General features: G+C 40.5%; 1 protein-coding gene across 1 annotated transcript in view; it reads right to left on the bottom strand.

Moving 5' to 3' along the window:
- LOC132260161 (nuclear hormone receptor FTZ-F1) overlaps positions 1-20,731 on the bottom strand; it is a 39,520-nt gene that overhangs the window by 1,487 nt on the left and 17,302 nt on the right. The window contains 7 exon segments of the mRNA XM_059758117.1: positions 2-78; positions 167-267; positions 332-590; positions 4,761-4,959; positions 5,039-5,391; positions 5,463-5,686; positions 15,346-15,717. Of these exon segments, the coding sequence (XP_059614100.1) occupies positions 2-78; positions 167-267; positions 332-590; positions 4,761-4,959; positions 5,039-5,391; positions 5,463-5,686; positions 15,346-15,717 (1,585 nt within the window).

The raw sequence follows: 20,731 nt of genomic DNA, 5'->3' as shown, positions 1-20,731 counted from the left end.
CATATAGAGGTGCTCTTCGCCTCTCGCCGCCATTGCGTGGATCTCCGGAATAATACTGAGCAACTTGCTAAATTTCTCCTGCAAAGACAAAACCATTTCAGATACGAGTATTCTCAAGTCATCTCACCCAACAAATATAAGAAGTTATCGAAGAATTGCCACAAACCGTCACCGATGGATAACAGGTGAGCGTGTAGTCCAGCAGGGCCGCCTGCACATTCTCATAACCCTCAAGGATGGTCTTCCTGTTAGTGATGCCACGCACTTCTGCCGAGGGAAAGTCTTCAATTCAGTGAATTTTACAACGCTCTAACAACACATATGACCTCACCTGGATTGAGAAGGAGCAGGAACTTCATGCAAATGTAGTCGCCAACGTCAAACTTGAGCTCTTGTAGCTTATTCTGCAACTCATTGAAGTGATCCGCCAACTGTGGAACTCCTAGCAGCCCCAGGCCAAGCAGATCAAATTTCTGCCCATTGTGGAGCGTCGTCTCGTCCGGCAGGCCATTGTGTATTCTCTGGTGTAAGTGATCCAGCACGAGCATGTCTGACCACGAGTGCTGCAGCAGCTTCATCTGATCATCCACCTAGTGAGACAACAAACAGAGAAGCGTTAATCGAACTCTTAAAGATTTTGCAGCGACATAACATTTATGTCTTTATGTAAAATGTTCATTTTGCAATTCTTAATATCTCAAATTGCTTATAATCATCCCTAAACCGCTCAATTTATTGAACACCTCGAAAACTACATACATCAATTCAAATATTCTTGTAACGTGAGTTGAAAATGCCTCTTTTTACCCGTCATTTGTCATCAATTGAACGCCAGCCCTGAAGTGCCGCATTTTCCAAAACACTACTTTAACTAGGTCACGGTTAGAAAATTGATTTTCCCGCTCCTCTCGCATGAAAAACCATGTGAGAGTTGAAGAAAAATCGTCAATCGGTGGGAAAGTATCTGTCTCCCAATATCTTTCGGAAATTGCTTGCAGGAAATTTCACTTGGGAGATATACAATCTCAAAATGCTCTCATAAAGTAATTTTCTCTTGTTTTCCCGGCTTGTTCTCTCATTCTCCCTCTCTTTCTCTGTCTTGCTCTCTTGTGTGGAAATATAACGGGCACCCATTGACCCACTAACCCACTTTTCCCACTCTGTTTCTCCTGCCAAACTATTCAGGGGTGGTCGGGAATATGTATTTTTCAGTTCGTTGTGTGAATATGAAGCCAGAAAAAGGGGCGAAAAGAGACGACAAAGTCTTATGATTTCCATACTTGTGCCATCAGATTTCCCTTCATTTTCCACCCCAAAAATACCACCCCTTCACACACAATTACATCACACACACATACAAACATTATTCTTTCCTGGAAAAACTCGTAGGCGTTCGATCGGAATTGACGTCAAAGCACACACAAACACCGCGTGTCCACGACCATGAAAACTTCCAGAAGATGAGCCTTTTTTCCGTGATGGAACGCTAAAGAGAGAAAATCATCTCAAGAATGCACATTTCAACCCAACCATAAATACTTGGCTGAGGAAAATTCTTCTAAAACAGATTACTAGTGCCTCAAATAACTAACTTTGGGCTATTGGGAGGAGCATGTCAATAAAGTAGGTCACCAAAACATATTTTTTCGTGAGCCCTGCTTGAGATATTAACTCATTTAGCTTCAACTCTCCCTCTCCTTCAAAGACAACATCGCTTGAGAGTCCGCGAAACAAGAGAAGCATAGGAAAGCCACAAAAACACGATCACACAAAATGACTCGCTGACGAAACTGTGTCAATGTCAGAATTAATCAGGAAACTTTTGAGAGAAAATCTCACTGAGCTTTTTCAGCTGCCATTTTTCCCACCCATTGTCCATAGCCAACCAGAACCCCACAATTGGGTTAATAATGTGGAAATTCTGACTCTCAATCGGCATACAGACTGTGGTCAGCAAAAGTGCGCGCGTCAAGGAGCATTTTGAGAGATGCAAGAACTGCAAAATCCCCCCACTTTCAAGGTGGACTGGGCGTCTCTCCACTTTGAGCTCCAAAATGTTGTGCTGCTCGAGCTCAAAATTTTGTAATAGCACCACCATAAAATTCCTAAGCTCCCCAACATCTATCAATATTGCGCAAAGAGAAACACACAAAAAAGAGCGAAACACACCGTCGAAATATTTCCGATGTACAAATTTTTCAGTCACCGCACTTTCAAGCTTCATATGTATGTACAGCAGTAGTTCTAAAGCTCTAAGCCCAAAAGGAAAAACACTGCCAAAAAATTCAAACCTTGAAGAATTTCCCAACGAACAATAACTACCATTTATCAAATTATGTATATTAACATCAACAAAAAAGTGTTACTGCAATCTTTGTACTTGAAAGAAATCTGTTAACGCCGAAAATTGGCCCTTCCACGGTTAATTATCCCAAGCTCAAGCCCAAAAACTGACCTTCACACTCCTCCTCAACAATGGAGAAGACAGGAGAGTCACTCTCTATCTCTTGTTTCACTGTCCAATTTCAACAGACTCCTCGCGTCCAATCTTGGGCCAAATCTCATCCAATTATTAGTAACTTTATGGCCTCAGGGGAAAAAATTACCTCGCCGGATATAGAGCAACATATTTACAATAATTTTGCATTACAACAATTTGCTGTGAAAAATACATGCATTTTCACAATAGCAGCAATATTTTTAGATTTCATTTCTTGCCCATTTGTTAATTTTCCTCAACGCGCTGGACAGGAACTTTCAAATTTTTCTTAACCACCTTTTCTTCCTCACATACATGCATAAAAGCAGCACATAAAAAGCTGCCGCTTGAGAAACTCTCTTCAGAAACTCAGGGGGAAATCGAAGTGTTGCTGGAAAAAGCTGTTGTGGATTTTCCTCTTCAAATTCCCCCATTTGCTCATTTTTTCCATTTTGCAAAATCGGAAGACAAGCAACCGCTTTATGGTATCGATTTGGAAAATACACACAAACCCACACAAGCACACATTGCTAGAGAGTGAAATAAATTTCAAATAATTTTTTTTAGCACCTCTCAACCATTAGCTATTGCAGAAGACACGTTGTTAGATGATCTAGAGTCATGTGGAAAAAAAAACAACCCGACAGCGTGCAAATCGAGTGACAGAGCTGACGATGGACGTGGTGAGTGAGCCCGAAAGAGATGAGGAGCAGTGAAAAAAATTTCAATTCATAAATGGTAAATGGATTTTGAAATACACAAAACGAAAATCAGGTCAGCGCCAATATGTCAATCGAATCGTGATTGTTGTTTAATAAAATTGCATGAAACACAAGTAAAGCGGCGCGCTGTTTTCGAGGAGGAGACCATACCGCAAACATGCATGTTCTCCAGTGTGAAAATTCACTTTCCGGTTGATTTGGCTATCAGACATTGTTGAGATACCTTCCAGATCACGTTCTCACACACATAATCCAAATCAAAGGGGGAGATATTGTGGTCGTGATCCCGTACAGACAGTGAAGCGAGTTCATTAGAAGAAAAGAAAATCTTGTCTTTTTGTTGATAATGGGAAGATCTCAGAGCTCACGAATTATTATTGATAATTAAAATAAAAATCAAAACTGCACCAATTACACTGACTTTTTCTCAACCTAAGCCAGATGGTTTCCCCCTTTGAATCAATTCATCGCTCTCTTGTGATGATTTTTCACATGACATTTTCACTCTTGATGGCTTTTCTACAAGCCATGCTAACATAAAACACTGTGACAGAGTGCAATAACTTAGATCAAATAGTGTCTTCCTGTTTCCCACGGCATATTTTTGCTCTGACATCCTTTTGCCAGTCCACCCGGCGCCTCCATTTCTCTCTATCGCCCCCAAAAAAAGCCCACCCACAATTCTGGCACTGAATTGCTACTATCCAATAAATTTTGCGGGGAAAATTGAGAACAAATTTTCATCGAGCATCTACAAATAACATGGATTTTTGAGGCGTACGATTTCCACCTAAACACCATAAGTCGTATTGCATCAATGTGTTAATATAATGAGCTTTTTCATCTACACTCTTGTGAGCTTTTGGAGCTTGTGTGCATGTTTGTGTGTGAGTTGGGGGGGCTTTTGTGTATATTTCAATTTCGTTCAGCTCAAATTGACAAGTAGGTCATCGTGAGCGAGAGCGATTCAGCAACTCTAAGCAATCTACCCATAAAGTTTTCCTTCTCCTCCTTCTGCCACTTCCTCCCCAGGTCTCTCTCTCTCTCCCCCCCGCCTTTGGCAAACACACACCTCATCTCATCCACACCCGAAGACATCTCAAACCATCTCTCTTGCACTTCTCGCTCAAGTGTGCTCCAAGAGCAACTTTATAAGACACTATGGCTTACATTATCCCCCGAAAAGGTAAGCGCATGCCCTCGCGAGACGGCAAGCGACACACTCGCGATCTCACTTTAGCGCGGTCGCGATAGAGTAACAATTTTCAAATTGTGCCGCATTTATTGCTTCACGTGGATTTCCGCACTGCACTTCTTGTTCTCTCTCTTTCTCTCTCTCTCTCCCTGTCGCACTCTCAAAAGCTCACGCTATACGGCATAGAGAGGACAATATTCACACCGCGTTTGCCGGTTTCAAATTCAACCATATCTCTTTTCTTTCCATGTGATTTCCACATTAATTGCGATGTGAAATAATTGATTGCCTCTACCGACCTTCGAAGGAGGTTTTCAACTGTCCTCCCATCGCCCGTCTTTTCCCTGGACTTAAGCGCACTCACCTTGAGATCTTTGAAGAAAATGGTGTTCCTTGCCCAATCCACCTGAGAAAATAAATTCTGGTCTAGCACTTTGCACATCAACTCAAACAGGTCCACTTCACACTGATTGTACGACTGACTCTGCAGGAGGGAGAATAGCTGCGTCTGCCACTCACGATCATCGACAGACTGGACAAATTCACGGATCATCGGTGATACCCTGCAAAGAAAAGAAATCACCACAATTTCCACATTAAACCTCTCGCCAACCGCATGACCAACTTATTATGAATTCCCACCTGAGCGTCTCCACGAAGCTCCCGGAATCGGCTGTACTTGTGGGATTGGTGCTCGCATCGAAACTGAAGGCTTTGGGACTCAGTGAATGCGGGGAGGCTGTCGTTGAGTTGGCATACCACAGCTTCGAATCCGTCATTGTGTTCTGTATGGTGGCTATTGCTGTTGTCGATGGGTTTGTGGGTCCATTGCTTCCTCCACCACCCCCGCCACCACCTCCCCCGCCTGCGCCGCCGCCTGCACTCCCGACGTTCCCGCCAATCGACATCACGGTGGTTCCTCCGGTGTTCACTTGTCCTAGCGCTATGGCGATAGGACTGGGCGAGGAGTCCGGAGAGGACGTCAGCGATGATACCTGAGGATCATCAAAAGCATTAACCTTCACACAAGCCCAGACACACTGCGTGACAACAAAGCACAACCCACCTGTGGAATTTGGATCTCCTGCTTTATGTGCATATTGGTGTAGGGCTGCTGGTAGCCAGTGGGAGACAATTGAGATTGCGAGCCATCTGAGGCGCCCATTTGGCCGCGCAGAGCTTGCAGGGCGAGTTGACGCTGTCGCAGTATCTGTAACTTCCTTGCACGGTCCCTCTTGTACATTGGCCCGAACTTATTTCGACCACCTCGCATCCGATCAGCACGAACAGCTGCAATTACCACAACAGAGAGAGTCATTAATTAATTGCTCAAGAATGTACAGTAAAGATTTCGCAAATTGTCTCAATAAATATGGAAACCCCACAATCATTTCACAATGTTCAGCGTTAGAGTGAGAGTCAGTGATTCCCTAAAAAAGACAATGCAAATTGTTCAAGTGAAAATCATCTCTCAAGAGATACTTAATGAGCTTTTCATTCTCCTTCCGTCCTCTTTCTTCTTATTAAAAAAAAAAACACTCCATGGTTCTTTTGCAATGCAATATATCATAATCAGCCAAATCGTCAAGATTTGCAAGAGGCAACCTCGAGACAAAAAAGTCACTACTCCAAATTGAGAGAAGATGGATTGATTGCAAAATTCCACGGCTTCTTATGCCCAGTTGTGCGCTTTTGTTGGGCACGAAATAGCATACTTCATTCATGGCTTGAAACATATCATATTGACATCAAGTAATGCATTAAAGAACTATTGTGATGATCATAGTGGCCAATGAAAAAAATGTAAATGATCACATTTTTAATAATAATGGCGATCCAAATCAATTTACATCAAGAACACCACACAGAATGATGTCAAGAAACATAACAGACATTTATAACGTTGCATTTTTAACAATGTCTCCTCATTTCAGAGTCAAAGTGCAAAAAAAAAACCTCTCTCATGACCACTACAGGCAAGGAGAGTGAAATAATAATGGTAAAGTTTGTAATATGAGTGAACTCAATTTAGTCACATATTCTATAATTTATCTTTTGCACCATTCATATGGAGAGTCAATTACAATGGGAGACGGTGGGGTTTTACGAAAGGCACCCAAGTAGCGCGTTGGTGGACGACATATAGGAAATTGTTGGGACACCAGTGAGAGCGAGAAACACAAAAAATATTGTATTGCATCAATCCACAGTGGACAACACCTTAATTTTCATACCAAATAATATCTCGCTGAGGAGGAAAAAAGATCAGTGTGTAGACCACCGTAGTATGTAGAGAGGTAATTTATATGCGGAGAAACGATGTGCTCACCGCAAAATTTTCATTAAATCCAATGAGAAAGAATTTGCAGCAAATTGATCATCATTTGTGTATGCATTATTTATGCAATTTTCTGCACACTTTGTTCATACACTACATGAGTATTGTATTTTTCATTAAAACTTTTTGACGACATTCACTCACTTCTGCATTCGAACACCCTGCAAAACAGAGGGACTAGAAAATCGCGTGATTATCTAGTGTTCCTCATCACCCTACAACTCAGATATTTAGACTATTTCCCACTCTTATCACATAAATCACAATTACACACCACGTTGATGCACTAATTGCTACTCCTTCCAACAATTCACAACGGTGAGATATCACCAAAAGATGCTATCACGTCCAACATAGGTGAATTATGCGATAAATCCCCAGGATTAAATTCCCACCTAAATTCATTGACACAGTTCTTGTTGCTGTGTCGCGAAAAATCGCCACCCGAAAAGAAGGTGTTTGACGAAAAAAAGAGGCGTGGATTGAGGGAAAAATTCCATGCCAGAGTGGAGAATTTATGCAGGAAATTTGAAATTTAAAATTCTTCTTCTTCGCCTGACATTGACTGGCATGGTCAAAATGCTAATTTTTCAGAGACACACCAAATAAAAAGCCAGAGCCCCCCCAAAAGTTAATATGTAATCAATTTGTTTGGCCCCCTTTTTTTCAGCGTCATCTTCCTAACATAGAACTGTGTCACTGAGTCAAATCATTGTCCTTCCCAACTCCATGAATTTTCAAATTTCCCTATACTCTTGATCTTCACATTTCTTGGGAATATTTCAGATTAAATCGCCCAAACGGTTATACAAGATTCACACAATCATCCACACTCCCATAAACTACTGCAATTGATGATCAATGTTAATAGTATTAACTTGACTTTTACATCACTATTTCACATGAAAAAAAAACACAACAGAGAGTGAATCGAAAAAACCGCGTGCAGTAATCTTCTTTTCTCTCTCTCTCTCTCTCTCTCTCTCTGTGCATTTTGCACATTTCACTCTGTGCACTCTATTGTGTGGTAGACCGAAGAGAAAAAAAAATAGATGTTAACTGGATCGGAAAGAATTTCCTCTTCATCCTCAACAAAACACACATTTTAAATAAAGAGATTTGATCACTGATACCAAACAAATTCAAAACGATCAAAATCCTTGAAAGGTCATCAAATGAAGTCTTACTTTAAAACCTCACTTAAGTTCAAGCTCTTTAATTCAAACAAATACGATTTTAGATGTATCCTTTCTGAATACTGCTGAAGGATCTTACTACTGTCTGGGCATATACAGTTAGATTAATCTTAATCTAAATACTCTCGCTCTCTCCTCTAAAGTATTTAAGTATATGCGAGTTCATCTCATTGGCATTGGAATACATTTCCACTTGAGAGAAATGCACAAGAGCACGGAGCTCTTATATCACCTTTCCCATGCCATTTCATCTATATATTCACCTCATGGTTACATTATTAAGTAATGCTGAACCAATCCAATACCACACAAACATTTTCAAACAACACTGCGGTGTTTATACATCGGAATCAGACATGGTGAAATGCGAGAAGAGGAGGAGAAAAAGCGCAATGTGAAAGAGTGAAATTTATTAGAGAAAGAGCAAAGAAGAAAACCTTGACACTGACCCACTTTTCACTATACCGAACACAGCTCTCTTCCCATTCTTCACTTCCACTTCTCACTCTCTCTAAAAAAAATTACTTTCCTTGTCAATGGAATGCTGTCGCCGCAGCTTTCATGAACTTTCACACAAACGCCACACACTTTTTTCGTACTATACTTCCACTATACGATTCCTCAACACCTTCAGAGCTCTGGCGACGTGTTATTTAAATTTCTGCACATGAGAGTCAATAGCACAGAAAGTCAGTGACTTCATAAAGTATTTTACTGTGTCAATACATTGCTCAATATCTCACTCTCTCTCAGGAATGCCATTTATCTATTTGGCCGCCTATATGGCTCTAGATGGCAAAATATAAGTTCTTGCAAAATTCTCAAGCTCCCTCTTGCATTCAAATGAACTTACTGGAGTGTGTCACTCCAATATATGTCGCCCAAGATAAATCGTCTCGTGAAAATGGCAACAAAGAAAAATTATATTTAATAGGTACCGTACACAGAGTGCCACTAAACAAAACAATTTATTTAACCTATTCCCTCTCTCACTCACTCTCATACACGTCTCAACTCAATATTTAAAGAGAAAATGTAAAAATACGCGTTCATTTTGTGGTGGAAAAAGAAGGAAGGAAAGAAAATGGAAGGAAAAACACAAAACACCACGACTCGAGTAAATAGATTCTGAGGCAATTGTGAATTACAATGTTAGAAATTATTTAATACTTGTGCGTGATACTGTTGGTTAGGAGCATTTTGTCGACATCTAAACACACTCAAGCACGATACACGGTAAATAATATCATATAGAAAGGAAAAAAGGTGCCACAGATACTCAAGCACTTGAAGAAAATCACTACAAGTGAGATATAAATAGAGTCAAAACGAATTCAATTCATCACAACTCTCTGGAATAAGAATAGATCATAACACCTTTCTTGAGATTAAAAACCACCTCAAATCCATTGGCCGGCAATACATATACATATTCTTTTACGCGGAAATGCAAGAGGGATGAATCACAAGCAAGAGAATAGAAAAATCCCATTAGAATGCCTCATAAAAAGTCTCAATCCAATAAAATTGCCTTCGCGCGATTGAATTTATACCTTCAATTAGTGGGAAACATACAAAAAGCTCATTTTGCTACATCTCAAGTAATACGGAGACTTTTTCCCCACATACCAACGGGTATATCATGTCCAAGAGAACAGTTGTACTACAAAATTGGGAAATACTTTGTGCCATATCTCTTGTTCACTTTACAATTCCACACGGCTTTTTGTCCATAATATACTCATGCATATCCACACACACATTATTTCTTTCGGAGTGAACAATAAAAATTGCAGTCAAATAAATAAAAATCATTTATCACGTATTGAGAAATTATTCTTGACTAATTTCATGCCTTTATATTTCAACATTAATTCACATTTACATGTTATTTCTTGGTGATATGTATGACAACTCTAAGGAGTTGGACCTTCATAATTATAGTTCATTAAGTTTTGGATTTGTGATTGTGTTCACAAAAAAAACGAACCTCGTGATAAAACACACAGTTTACAAGAAAAGAGTTTGGGCGGGGCTTTTAGAGGGGCGGAGTTATAAAAAATATAAATAGTGAATTTGGCAATGGGAGATATGAGAAAAATCATGCTTTCCATCATTAGGCGAATTGCGGCACATTATATTTGCATTCTCTCAATCTATGCCATTTGTCTTTGCATCTCCCACAAGAATTGCCTCTTGACACGTGCTATTAATTACTCACACATCCAATTGAGACATTAGAGACGCTCTTCCCCTATCGCAGAGTCAATTATATCCCTTCCCGCACACGTTTGTGAGGTGTTAAACACCCATGAACAATGAATCAGAGGTGCACAAAGACTCTGATCTAATACTAAATGATATCTCAATTTTTTCCTCTCTTGTATATTCCATCAAACATGCTCCAAAAATGCACAATTCACACATAACATGAATGGGGCTCCTTGTCTTCAATTGTAAGCAATTTGAGAGAGGGAATTCAGATAGAAGAATTAAATACTGTCGTTGGCGGGAAATTTGAAAACTCTTTGGATACCTTTTTTCGTAATATTACAATTGTTCATTGTCTTGAGGACGCTGTGCGCTTTCAGCAATCCGCCAAAGAACAAGTCAAAAGATGATGAAACAATTAAAAGCACCTCTTTTGATATACGCGCGAGATACAACAATATAACATATATAGTGAATAAATAAATCCATTACTGTATTGTGTGTGCTCTTTTGGAAGCTGCGAGCCTCAACAAAATTAAACTTACAAGCTATCAAACATCTTAGAAGATGAGAGTAGGTCAAGGACAATGTGGAGGAAACTAGGTCAATTTCTACGATACAGCTAAATCCAAGTGCGTGAGAGTGAATTGAGATTGATTGTCACGCGTCTCTTGCTTCATTTCTCTCTCTCTCACTCCTCTTTCGATTTCCCTTTCAATCTCATCTGTCCAAACACAAAAAGACACACAACATTATAAGTATGAAAGTGAGAGTGAAAAAAAATATGCGTGGACAGAAAAAAGTAAACCAATTCTCAGTGGATCATTGAGCTTAAATTGTCTGAGGTGTGCAAAAAAAGCTCGTGCGCTTTTTTTCCTAACTCCCACTTATGAAGTGGACACGAGAGGAGCAAAAACATGTGACTTACGCGACTTCCAAACTCTGTATGGAAAGCCCATTGTAAAAAAGTGAAAGGAATTTTTGGGTAAACATTGAACATTTTCATTTCAATTTCAACACTATTTCCACCTTTTTTGCACAGTCAAACATACACACATGCACAAAGTACTTCAGTCTGTGAAAATAAAAGTTAAGGAGTATTGGAAGAAGAAAAAAACTATGCAAGAATTAGCCATTTGGGAAGTTTAAAACCGTGAAAACAATAAAAATGAGCTAAATATAGTGCTTCAATTCTCATAAAAATTCCCCAAAATGTGCAACTTGCAACTCCAAATTTATATCTAAAAATACCAGTAAATTTGCCAGCAGAAAAAAATCACAAAGAACTCAAGGAGGGGAAAAGAGAAGAAAAGTGTTAAAAGCATTGCACGATGCGTGCTTTTAGAGCCCCACAACGAAAAGTGGGTCAAGCCAACTTGTCGTTTCAATTGTGTTGTTTTATATAAAATCCTCTGCATTTGTGTGTGAGTCTCAACTTCGGAATTAATATAACGAATTTTCCTACACACAACCTGAGCCATTTTTTCCTATCCACGCTTCCACACCACACAGATTTCTTCATTAATTTTCAAGTCTTTTTGCTTGACTTTTCTTGCTCCACACACACCGAAAAAAAATTTACACAATCATTTTGTGGTGCCCTCGAGATTGGTTTTCTCTCTGTCCCCAAAAACACTGCCTCAATGTGTGTCCACCCAGAGCCTTTTCCACACTCCGTGTGAATTGGAGCGAAAGGAAAAAGAAGTCAAGAGTGAGAAGAGACGAATTAATCCCAAGAGCTTTTCAACCCCTTTTATCCAAAAAGTTACATCAACTGTTTGGCACAAGCAGACGAGAGAAAAAAAATCCACAAATAATTAAAATTTATGGCACGGATGGCGGGAGAGAAAAAAAAAATACTAAATCACCCACCCACCAATTTTCCCAGAAAGTAGGTCAAGCGAGAGAATTCTTGATAATTACATTCAATTCATATTGAAGTTTCCATATGAAGGCGCGCACTAGAGATGGAATAATTCCATCCAAATCATGAAAATGCAATCCCTGATTTGGTAAACATTGAATAACTTTGTAACGGAAGACATACATTTGCAAGTTTCTCATTGACCTTTTCTCACTTTCATTCACTCTATCCACACAAAATCCGTCTCTCGCCCTCGCCAGATAGCATTCCACACTGGTTTCCTTCCCATTCAAGTACTCTCATTTTGTCTCATGATCTCTTACTCTTCTCATGTTGCCCTCTTGCCATTCGTATTTTTAGCATCGCGCGAAGATGAATGATGGAAATTTTTATTGCAACACATTCTGCAATTCCTCCATAATGTCACACTCCCCACCTCATCATCCAATTCTTTCTCAATCGCAACACCGAAAAAAAACCTTCCACTCTATGCAGACAAATTCTTCATCACATGAGAGACCGTCTCTCCAGCGCGCAACAGCTTGATCAATTTTTTCCGTACACTCTCTAAGTACCGCCTTTTCGCACTCCAAGAACATTTTATATACTGCACAGCACAGCAAAATGCCTCTCTCGCTCTCCCGTCTTAAGAATACAAAAGTGCCTTCGAGGAGAATTGCTTCAGCTATTCTCGAATAAATAGCAAAACACTATAATCACAATAGTTACAATTTTGGGTCGACATTTTAGCACAAATACTGTGCCAAGCGAAATTTTTCCCTTTTCTCACATAAACAACGCTCTGAGGAGTTGGTGAAATGATCTGTGATAAAATTACAATGGTAAAAAAAACCGCAAGAGGGTATTTGGCACAGGAAGAGGAGAAACCATAAAGATATAGTGAAAGGCTTCAAGAAAGAATTTAACACTTTTACAATCTTTCTGGTAAAATTGCCCATTAATCTGAAACCCTAAAGACTATGTATGTTCATAATGATGTGATACAGAAAAATTTATGTTTATTGCAAACTCGAAAAGCAACGAAATACCGTGATTCTACATACAAAAGAAATGAGAATCTTTTAATATTCATACCAATTTTCAATTAATTTTCAATAATAAGCAGGGATGCAATTTTGATCGTAAGATTAACGACAATCGTTGTTTCATTATACTTAAAAAAAAATCTCAATTTATCACCCAACGATTTTTTTTCCTAAGGTCGATTTTTCTCTCATGATATAAATCTGCTTTATAGTATTAGCCTAAGTTTTAAAATAAAATGCCTAATCTAAATTTTCGCCCAATTATTTATAAGGTATACATCAAGCTTTTACGAAATACCTATTCTACAACTTAGAGGCTCAAGTTTTCTCTGTTGATTTTCCTCATTGGAAACTCTGTGTCTCAATCGCTTGAGACACTCGAAAGCTCCTCTCCGCGCCCCACCCCATTCCAAAAGCTTCACCAACACAACCTCAATTATCGGAACTACATGGTCGAAAAATGTGTAAGAGAGGCTCTCATACGAAATTAAATAATAAACACTGAGAAAACTTTGTCGTGTGGCGCACGCTCTTTTCAAGCTTCATATTCTTCACCACACGAATCCACATACACACACACTTGAGTGGGATTTCACATGAAAAAAGGCAGTGAGCAACACAACAATTTATCGTGGCAAAAGTGGGTCACTCGAACGAGACAACATCATCCGGAACGACGGAAGGAACAACAAAGATACATATATAGTAACATTCGAAACCACTCTCGCGGGCATACACAAATATTTCTTCACCTCTTCTCTCTCTCCTTCCCCTCTTCTATTCCTTTAGGCCGAGAGGACGTGCGCGTCTTCAGACCCAGAATAAGCATATCCTCTCTCTCTCCCTCTTCCCATTGAGCTTTTACAAGAGAGCCAAACTATGCACAAAAAACATGGCCCGCTCGCGTCTTTCATTGTTAAAGGTAATAATACTGATATTGCATCGTGTCGGTGAATTATTTAACCGTCTGGCTTCGTTAATGGAAAGTGGCACAAAAACCTGTCTTTCACTCTTTCTTTCATCCTCTCTTCGTCTTTCGCGACGATTCACTTTCTTCTCCGTACATCGATCACGAAGGGAGAAAATTTACAAACATTACACAATTATGGCGCACGCGAAAAAAACACCAGCCAAATCGGTGATTAATGAAGCGAAAGAGACAAATTTCCTCCCATACGCCCAATACACACACACACACACTTATATTTCCCTGACCTTGACAAGGGGAGACTGCAAAGTGACCTTGAACACCCACCCATGCTTTCCCCTTCCTCCCTCCATTATCGCCTTGGGGAATTCCGAGGAATTCCAGGAACTCGCGCGCTCTGACTTTACTCTTCTGATCAACAGTGATGCTTTCACAAAAGCTCCCAATTGTCCTTACGTTAAGGATGATTTTTGGAAAATTACAACAATTTCACTTTAATCTTCCGCGTATTAGACTTCTTTCATTCACTCTATGGATTAATTTGTTTATCGCTCAATTACCCTAGAAGTTCTGGAGGAACAAAAGTGCCCCAAAGACAGACGATAAGAGTACTCAAAATGAGCATTTTCTACAAGGGATCTCTATAGGAGATAGCAGGGCAATTACAAAACATTTTTCTGTTACTGAAATTTCAGATATAAAATATTATCGATTATTATCAATATTTGTAGTTTATACATAGCAAATCTTACAATTTGGTTAAATACAATATTTAAACTTTAATTTGTGCTTAAAACTGCCCCGCTTTTCTGTAATGGAAAATTCCCAAATCCATCGAAAGACAGTATATTTAAACCCACTTTCCATCAAAACTTGTACCTTTTTCTTTACTGGTCCGTTCGCACTTTTTTCCCGTCAATTAAACCATTTCGTGTGTTGAGATTAATTCAGCCAAAAATTGAGCAATTTGACATTATACTCGCAAACCCGCTGCGACCAGCAGTCATTTTATGCCCATATTTCCAAATACCATAGTTAAGGATTTGTGTGCAGAGGATTACAGATAAAATAAGTATGACTTGAGAGTGAATTTTGAGTGGGAATTGCCCGTTGATCTCTCGCTATAGCCACCCATTGAAATTGGTGTGTTGAATATTCTAAGCACAACCTGACCTACTTACGATTGAATCAATTTAAAAGCAGGAAAAAATGTTCTCAAGTCTAAAATTAATTCTTGATGTTCGCAATATTTTTTCACTCGCTCTTCACAACTACGCTGGGGAATCTCATTTTGAGGGCTCTTTGAGACAATTTGCCAAATTAAATAAAGGTGAGTAAAAGGAGAAAAATATGTAAGTGGACTTACCCTCTAGCTTCATCCCGACCTCGAGACACTTCTGGAAGCGACAGAAGGGACAGCGTTTCCTCTGTGTCTTGTCGATGTGACACTGTCGCTCAGCGACACAGGTGTAAACTTTCTTGTTCTGCACAGTCCTCTTGAAGAAGCCCTTGCACGATTCACACGTGAGCAAACCATAGTGATAGCCGGACACTTTGTCCCCGCACACTGGACACAGCTCCTCGATCAGGTCCTTGAGATCCGTCTGGTCGCACGGCACCATTCCGCCACCCGGCAGCAGGGAGATGTAGCTTTGCTGCGAGGCCCCACCCAGGGCTCCGCCACTCGTTGTGGTGCCGGTAGCAGCTCCACCGGCCGCACCACCGTCAGAATAGCCGGCTGAAAACATGTACTGCGTGTCAAAATTGTACATAGAATAGCCAGATTGCTGCTGCTGTTGCTGCCCCTGATGGTGATGCTGGGTGGCGTTGGATTGCTGCGTGGTGAGAACGGACGCCGGGATGCCGGATGAATTGTTGTTATTGTTGTTACTCATGCCATGGTGCATTTGTTGATTGGAATTGCCCGTGGGATTGTTCCCTGTGGCCGCATTTGTGTATGTGTACTGCGGGGGTGGCATTCCGGACAACCCACCACCGCTGCCACCACTGTTACTTGTGGCCCCGTGCGGTGGGCTCGAGGACTCATTCAGATTCATCGAGAAGGGTGAAATGTTGAGTGACATCAACACTGCTGAATGCTGCTGCTCCATATCTAATAACATTCTTCACGACAGTGTTTTTCTCTTTTCCTTCTGCCAACCCTGCGAACAACACACCACTGACTTCAGGAGGCAAAATATCAGAGACAGAGTCTGGACGGAATATATCAGTGTATCTTGCTTGAGAAGCCCACCACCCGCCACACGAAACTATGTCACTATCACTGTAAATCCTTTGTGATAAGATCCTTAAGTGGGCGCACACTATTCAATGCTTCTCACGCGGTCTAAGCAAAAATTAATGCCTCGCAGATGATACTAATTGCACATGTGTCACTTGGAATATACTTTTTCTCCTCTTCTCTCGCTATATGGCCAACAACTAGCAGTACACCAAGTGTTGTTGATTACTTTTCTACAGCAGAAGACACAAACATTGCAGTGAGTAAACTAAAGGAGTCAACACAACACACTAAGTAATTTGGTTCTCAAATTTGAAAACTGGTAATCCACACCGTGAAAAGGAGATCTCCCTTTCCTCTGAGGCTATAGTCGTCCATTAAAGATAACAACACGATGTGGTATGATTCTCTTAATGTTCATCTGTATAGTGCGGACAGTGCAATTGGCAATCATTGTCCACACCATGGTTGGAGAATGTTAAATATAGCCAAATGAGATGTTCTCGCGACACGTCCCGAGACACTCTCTTGTTTACACTAAATCTCTGGGTCAATTGATTGCACTCTCTCAGTCCAGAGAAAAGAAGAGTAGAAAAAAGAATCAATTCACAACTTCAATTCCTATATTCCGTTCACTTTCAAAAAACTTTACCAATCTCTTTCCTTTCAGCACGAGAACTAAAGTTCCACTCTAAGAATCCACTTTAAATCCCAGGTATGTGAAGTGGGTTTTTGTAGAGAAAAGTCCGTCAGGAACACAGACACACACACAGAGTGTTAATCCTTAGAATATCCTTCACAATCCAAGAAAAAATAACCAGGATCGAAACTCTTGCCTCTCACGATTCGTTCGACACACAGAGTGACCGAGAACACGACTTCAAGTGAACACGAACCACGATTGACTAACTCAACTTGAAATTGAGAATCCCGCGCCACACTCGAGAGCCCGAGCTAAGAGAGCAAAAACGCCACACACATTGCTAGTGTCACTATACAAAACATTTAGGCCTCAGGGGTGGGGTGGCAGGGCAGGAGGGGGGGATCGACCGACGAGAGCGCCACAAGCTCCAAACTCAACACACAGTGACCCAAAAATTTTTTGACGTTACTCACACACCGCACACATGCAAGGAGCGAAAAAATGCTGTGGAAATATTGTTGCAACAAATAAACAGCAACCTGTCTCGCTCACACGAGCGAGATGGCGCTCTACACTTTCGATTTGACACACTACAGCACAGAAGTGGGATCAGAGTGAGATAGCGGACATGTCTTGCTGACGACGTTTGCCCAACGTCACAATCCGACAACCGTGAGAGAGAGAGAAGTGAGAGTCAATTGCTGCAAGACTCCAACACTCTCTCTCTCTCCTCATATCTCTCACAAGTCACTCTCTCGTGGCTCAACACCCAAAAGACATTTTATGTTAAGGCAGGCTCTCTCACTCTCAAGAATTGTGCGCACTCATGCGACTCTCAGGCTCATTTCTGACCCCCACACAGGGATAAACTTAAGCTTCGCCTCCCTTTGCGAATTGCACACACCCCAAATTAAGCTTAGCTTTAACCCTTCAATCAAAGCGAAAACCCTTATTTTTACTATCAATGTAACTATGGATAAATTCTCCAACGTCATCAAAATTATCTTAGAAATCATATGATTAAATTGGTCTATTGCTTAGGACATACTTATTTGATTCAACGATTTTATGTATCTGACTTAATGTGTAAAGGTCATGCAAACTCTATCCAATACTCCTTTAAAAGGGGTTCCTTAAGAACATGTATATATTTTCTGAAATTAACCATGTCTAATCAAAAATTATTCATACATCGAGCTTTCGACAGACAAAGTAGATAAACAAATCGTACAAATAGAATCACAAATTCGTCTGAATCCTGTATGACATGCTCCAGCCTAGAGTGAACTACCCTTTTCAATAGGTAAAAAGAACAATACTTAAAGAGAAGCTCTCCAGTGGGCATAATTTGAATTTAAATTGCCAACAATTTCGCGAAATTCAGCATTTCTTCGCCCTAATAATTACAAACCATCCTCTCCTGAAGAGGCGTTGCAGAAGTAGGCGAGCTAATTAACTCTGTAATTGATTTCCCTGCCAAATAATTTGGCAAATTAATAGGCACATAGACCAACTCTCCACATCCTTGAGCCTGAATCCTGACCAATGTCGAGGAGCTCCGCTATCCTACCTGCCCAAATTCTCAGCGTGTGTGCCGTCTTTTTGCCCATAATTGTGACACAATGGAGAATGATTTGAGAATCATGTAATAAGTGAAAGTGTGGCGGCGACCTACTTTCGCGATTCAGGTCTATGTTAGAGAACGCACACATGGGCGACATCGTGCTTTTTTCATTTATTCCTTTTCACACTCTCATGTTTTCGCTGCTCTTTAATTTTTCGTACACACGCGTGTGTCTTTTTGGCCACTCACACATCGCGATATTGCGTCTTTTTTCACTCATGCTTCTCTCATCGTCGCTTTCGATTTCATTTGGGGAATTTGCATTGGGGGGCACCCGAAAGCCAGACGCTTTTGGGCAATACATAGAGATATATTATTTTTTTGGGTTATACGCGCGCTGTCACAATTTTGACAGTTGGCTCACTGCATTCTCTTTCTTTTAACGCCCCGGAGTGAAATGTATTCACTCCCCTCGCATTTTTAGCCACCCCAGTGACAAAAATTATCCCCAAAAACGACACAATGACGCAGTTTGACTAACATCGTGTTCTCCATGAAGAGACCCCCGAGATGAGACTCTCGTCTCGCTCTCGTATCTTGGCTCTCGCGAGGGGCTTGGCGCTCCTTGGCGCGAGTCGGAGCGGGACAGAGGGCTCTGTCTCAGCGGCAATGTATGCCCACTATTACACAATATCATCATCATCATCATCATCAACGTGATCGTCGTGAGTGCGCAGAGCGCGGGAGCTGGCAATCGGCGCACTGACGCGCTGATTTTTCTCTACCGCGAAGCCTGGGGGGCCAGAGGGAAGCACCCAGAGAGACATCTGAGCGTGGAGGGAGGAGATCCCACCGCCTCGCGACCTACTAACCCACTTTCGGAGGCTTCCATCTCCCTCGCACGCCTCAAGAGTGAATTTGACGCCACAGCAACAGCGTCGCTTAAGTGTATTTGTATGTTGGATGCTAAATTATCGTAATCTTGAGAATTTAATATATCACCACCCTAAAAAATTCCACATTCATTTTTTCCCAGCTCTCTTAAATACCATTTAGAGAACATCAATTCAGAAAGGAGCACAGCACTACACATGAGGAAGGAAGTAGAGAAAAAATCCAGAATACTCATTGGCAATTGGCAGCCAATAAAAAGATTATTAGCTGGAGAGCCTTCACATTTCACTCTGTCCCTCACAATACAATTCAATTTCACATTTAATTTCCCTATCAATCTCATCATCATCATCATCAGCCTCAAGGAGTCAATCTCACCCGAAAAAACACCAACAATGAGCTATCAACATAAAAGCACAGAAGCTATGATGATTCTCAAGATAGACGAGTGAAAATGGAAAATTAAACTTTTTACTCCATGAAAAGCAAAATTATATAAATTTTTGTTAATTCTAAACACTTTATTTTCTAAAGAATGAACAGAATCGCATATAAAAATTATATGACATCCTTTTTCGGCAAGGTGTCATAACGATTGTGGTGACATACAGACTGAAGCAAAGAATAAATTCATAAAGTGGGCGGGGCATTTGAATAGGCGTGGCAATTCTGAACTTGTCTTTCGCTAAAGTATCTCATTTATTATGTACAAACCAATTTTCTTTTCTTCGACTAAAAACATTTCTGGACTATCTGCCCTTTTCCCAGCATTTCCCCACGGGTGCACACACAACCTCCACAAGAAATTTCCCCTTGAAGCAAAATGGAAAAGGAAATCGAATTGAATTTCCCCAAGAGAACCAATGATCCTATTTGCTGGAGGACACAATTCATCTACAAATTATTGGATTACACGCGATATCTGCCACAAATTTTGTCAATATTCTCCCACTGGCCTTTCAACGGAAAATTCCCCAAAAATATGACGCTTCATATTTATACTTGAAAATTCTCACCAATAAATCTACAAAGGAGTTTTATATCCTCAGGGAAGACTTTCTGACCATTTCTATGAAAGGGAAACAAAAAATAAGAAGCAAAAGAAACGGTACAATTCATCGAGACATCTTTAACTCTGTCTTTTCTTGTTAATAGGCAAGTAGAGACATAATATTTCGACAGTTTGTGCGAATTGGAAGGCAAATTTTCAACATACGGCAAAAAATTTCTCCTCTATTGCCAAAGAGACCAGCCAATTGTGTGAAATCTGCGGATTTTTGTTCAGAAATTTGGCGAAAGGGGTTAATTTGCAGTTGAAATGCACATCCTATTGCAAAATACTAATACCAAAATTAACCAAAATTTCCAACTTTCCCATCCATATAGCTTTTCACAACACCCTTTTCGGC

Source organism: Phlebotomus argentipes, unplaced genomic scaffold (assembly GCF_947086385.1).
Source record: "Phlebotomus argentipes unplaced genomic scaffold, Phlebotomus argentipes genome assembly scaffold_18, whole genome shotgun sequence".
Taxonomy (NCBI): Eukaryota; Metazoa; Arthropoda; class Insecta; order Diptera; family Psychodidae; genus Phlebotomus; species Phlebotomus argentipes.
This window is presented reverse-complemented; position numbering and strand designations above follow the sequence as displayed.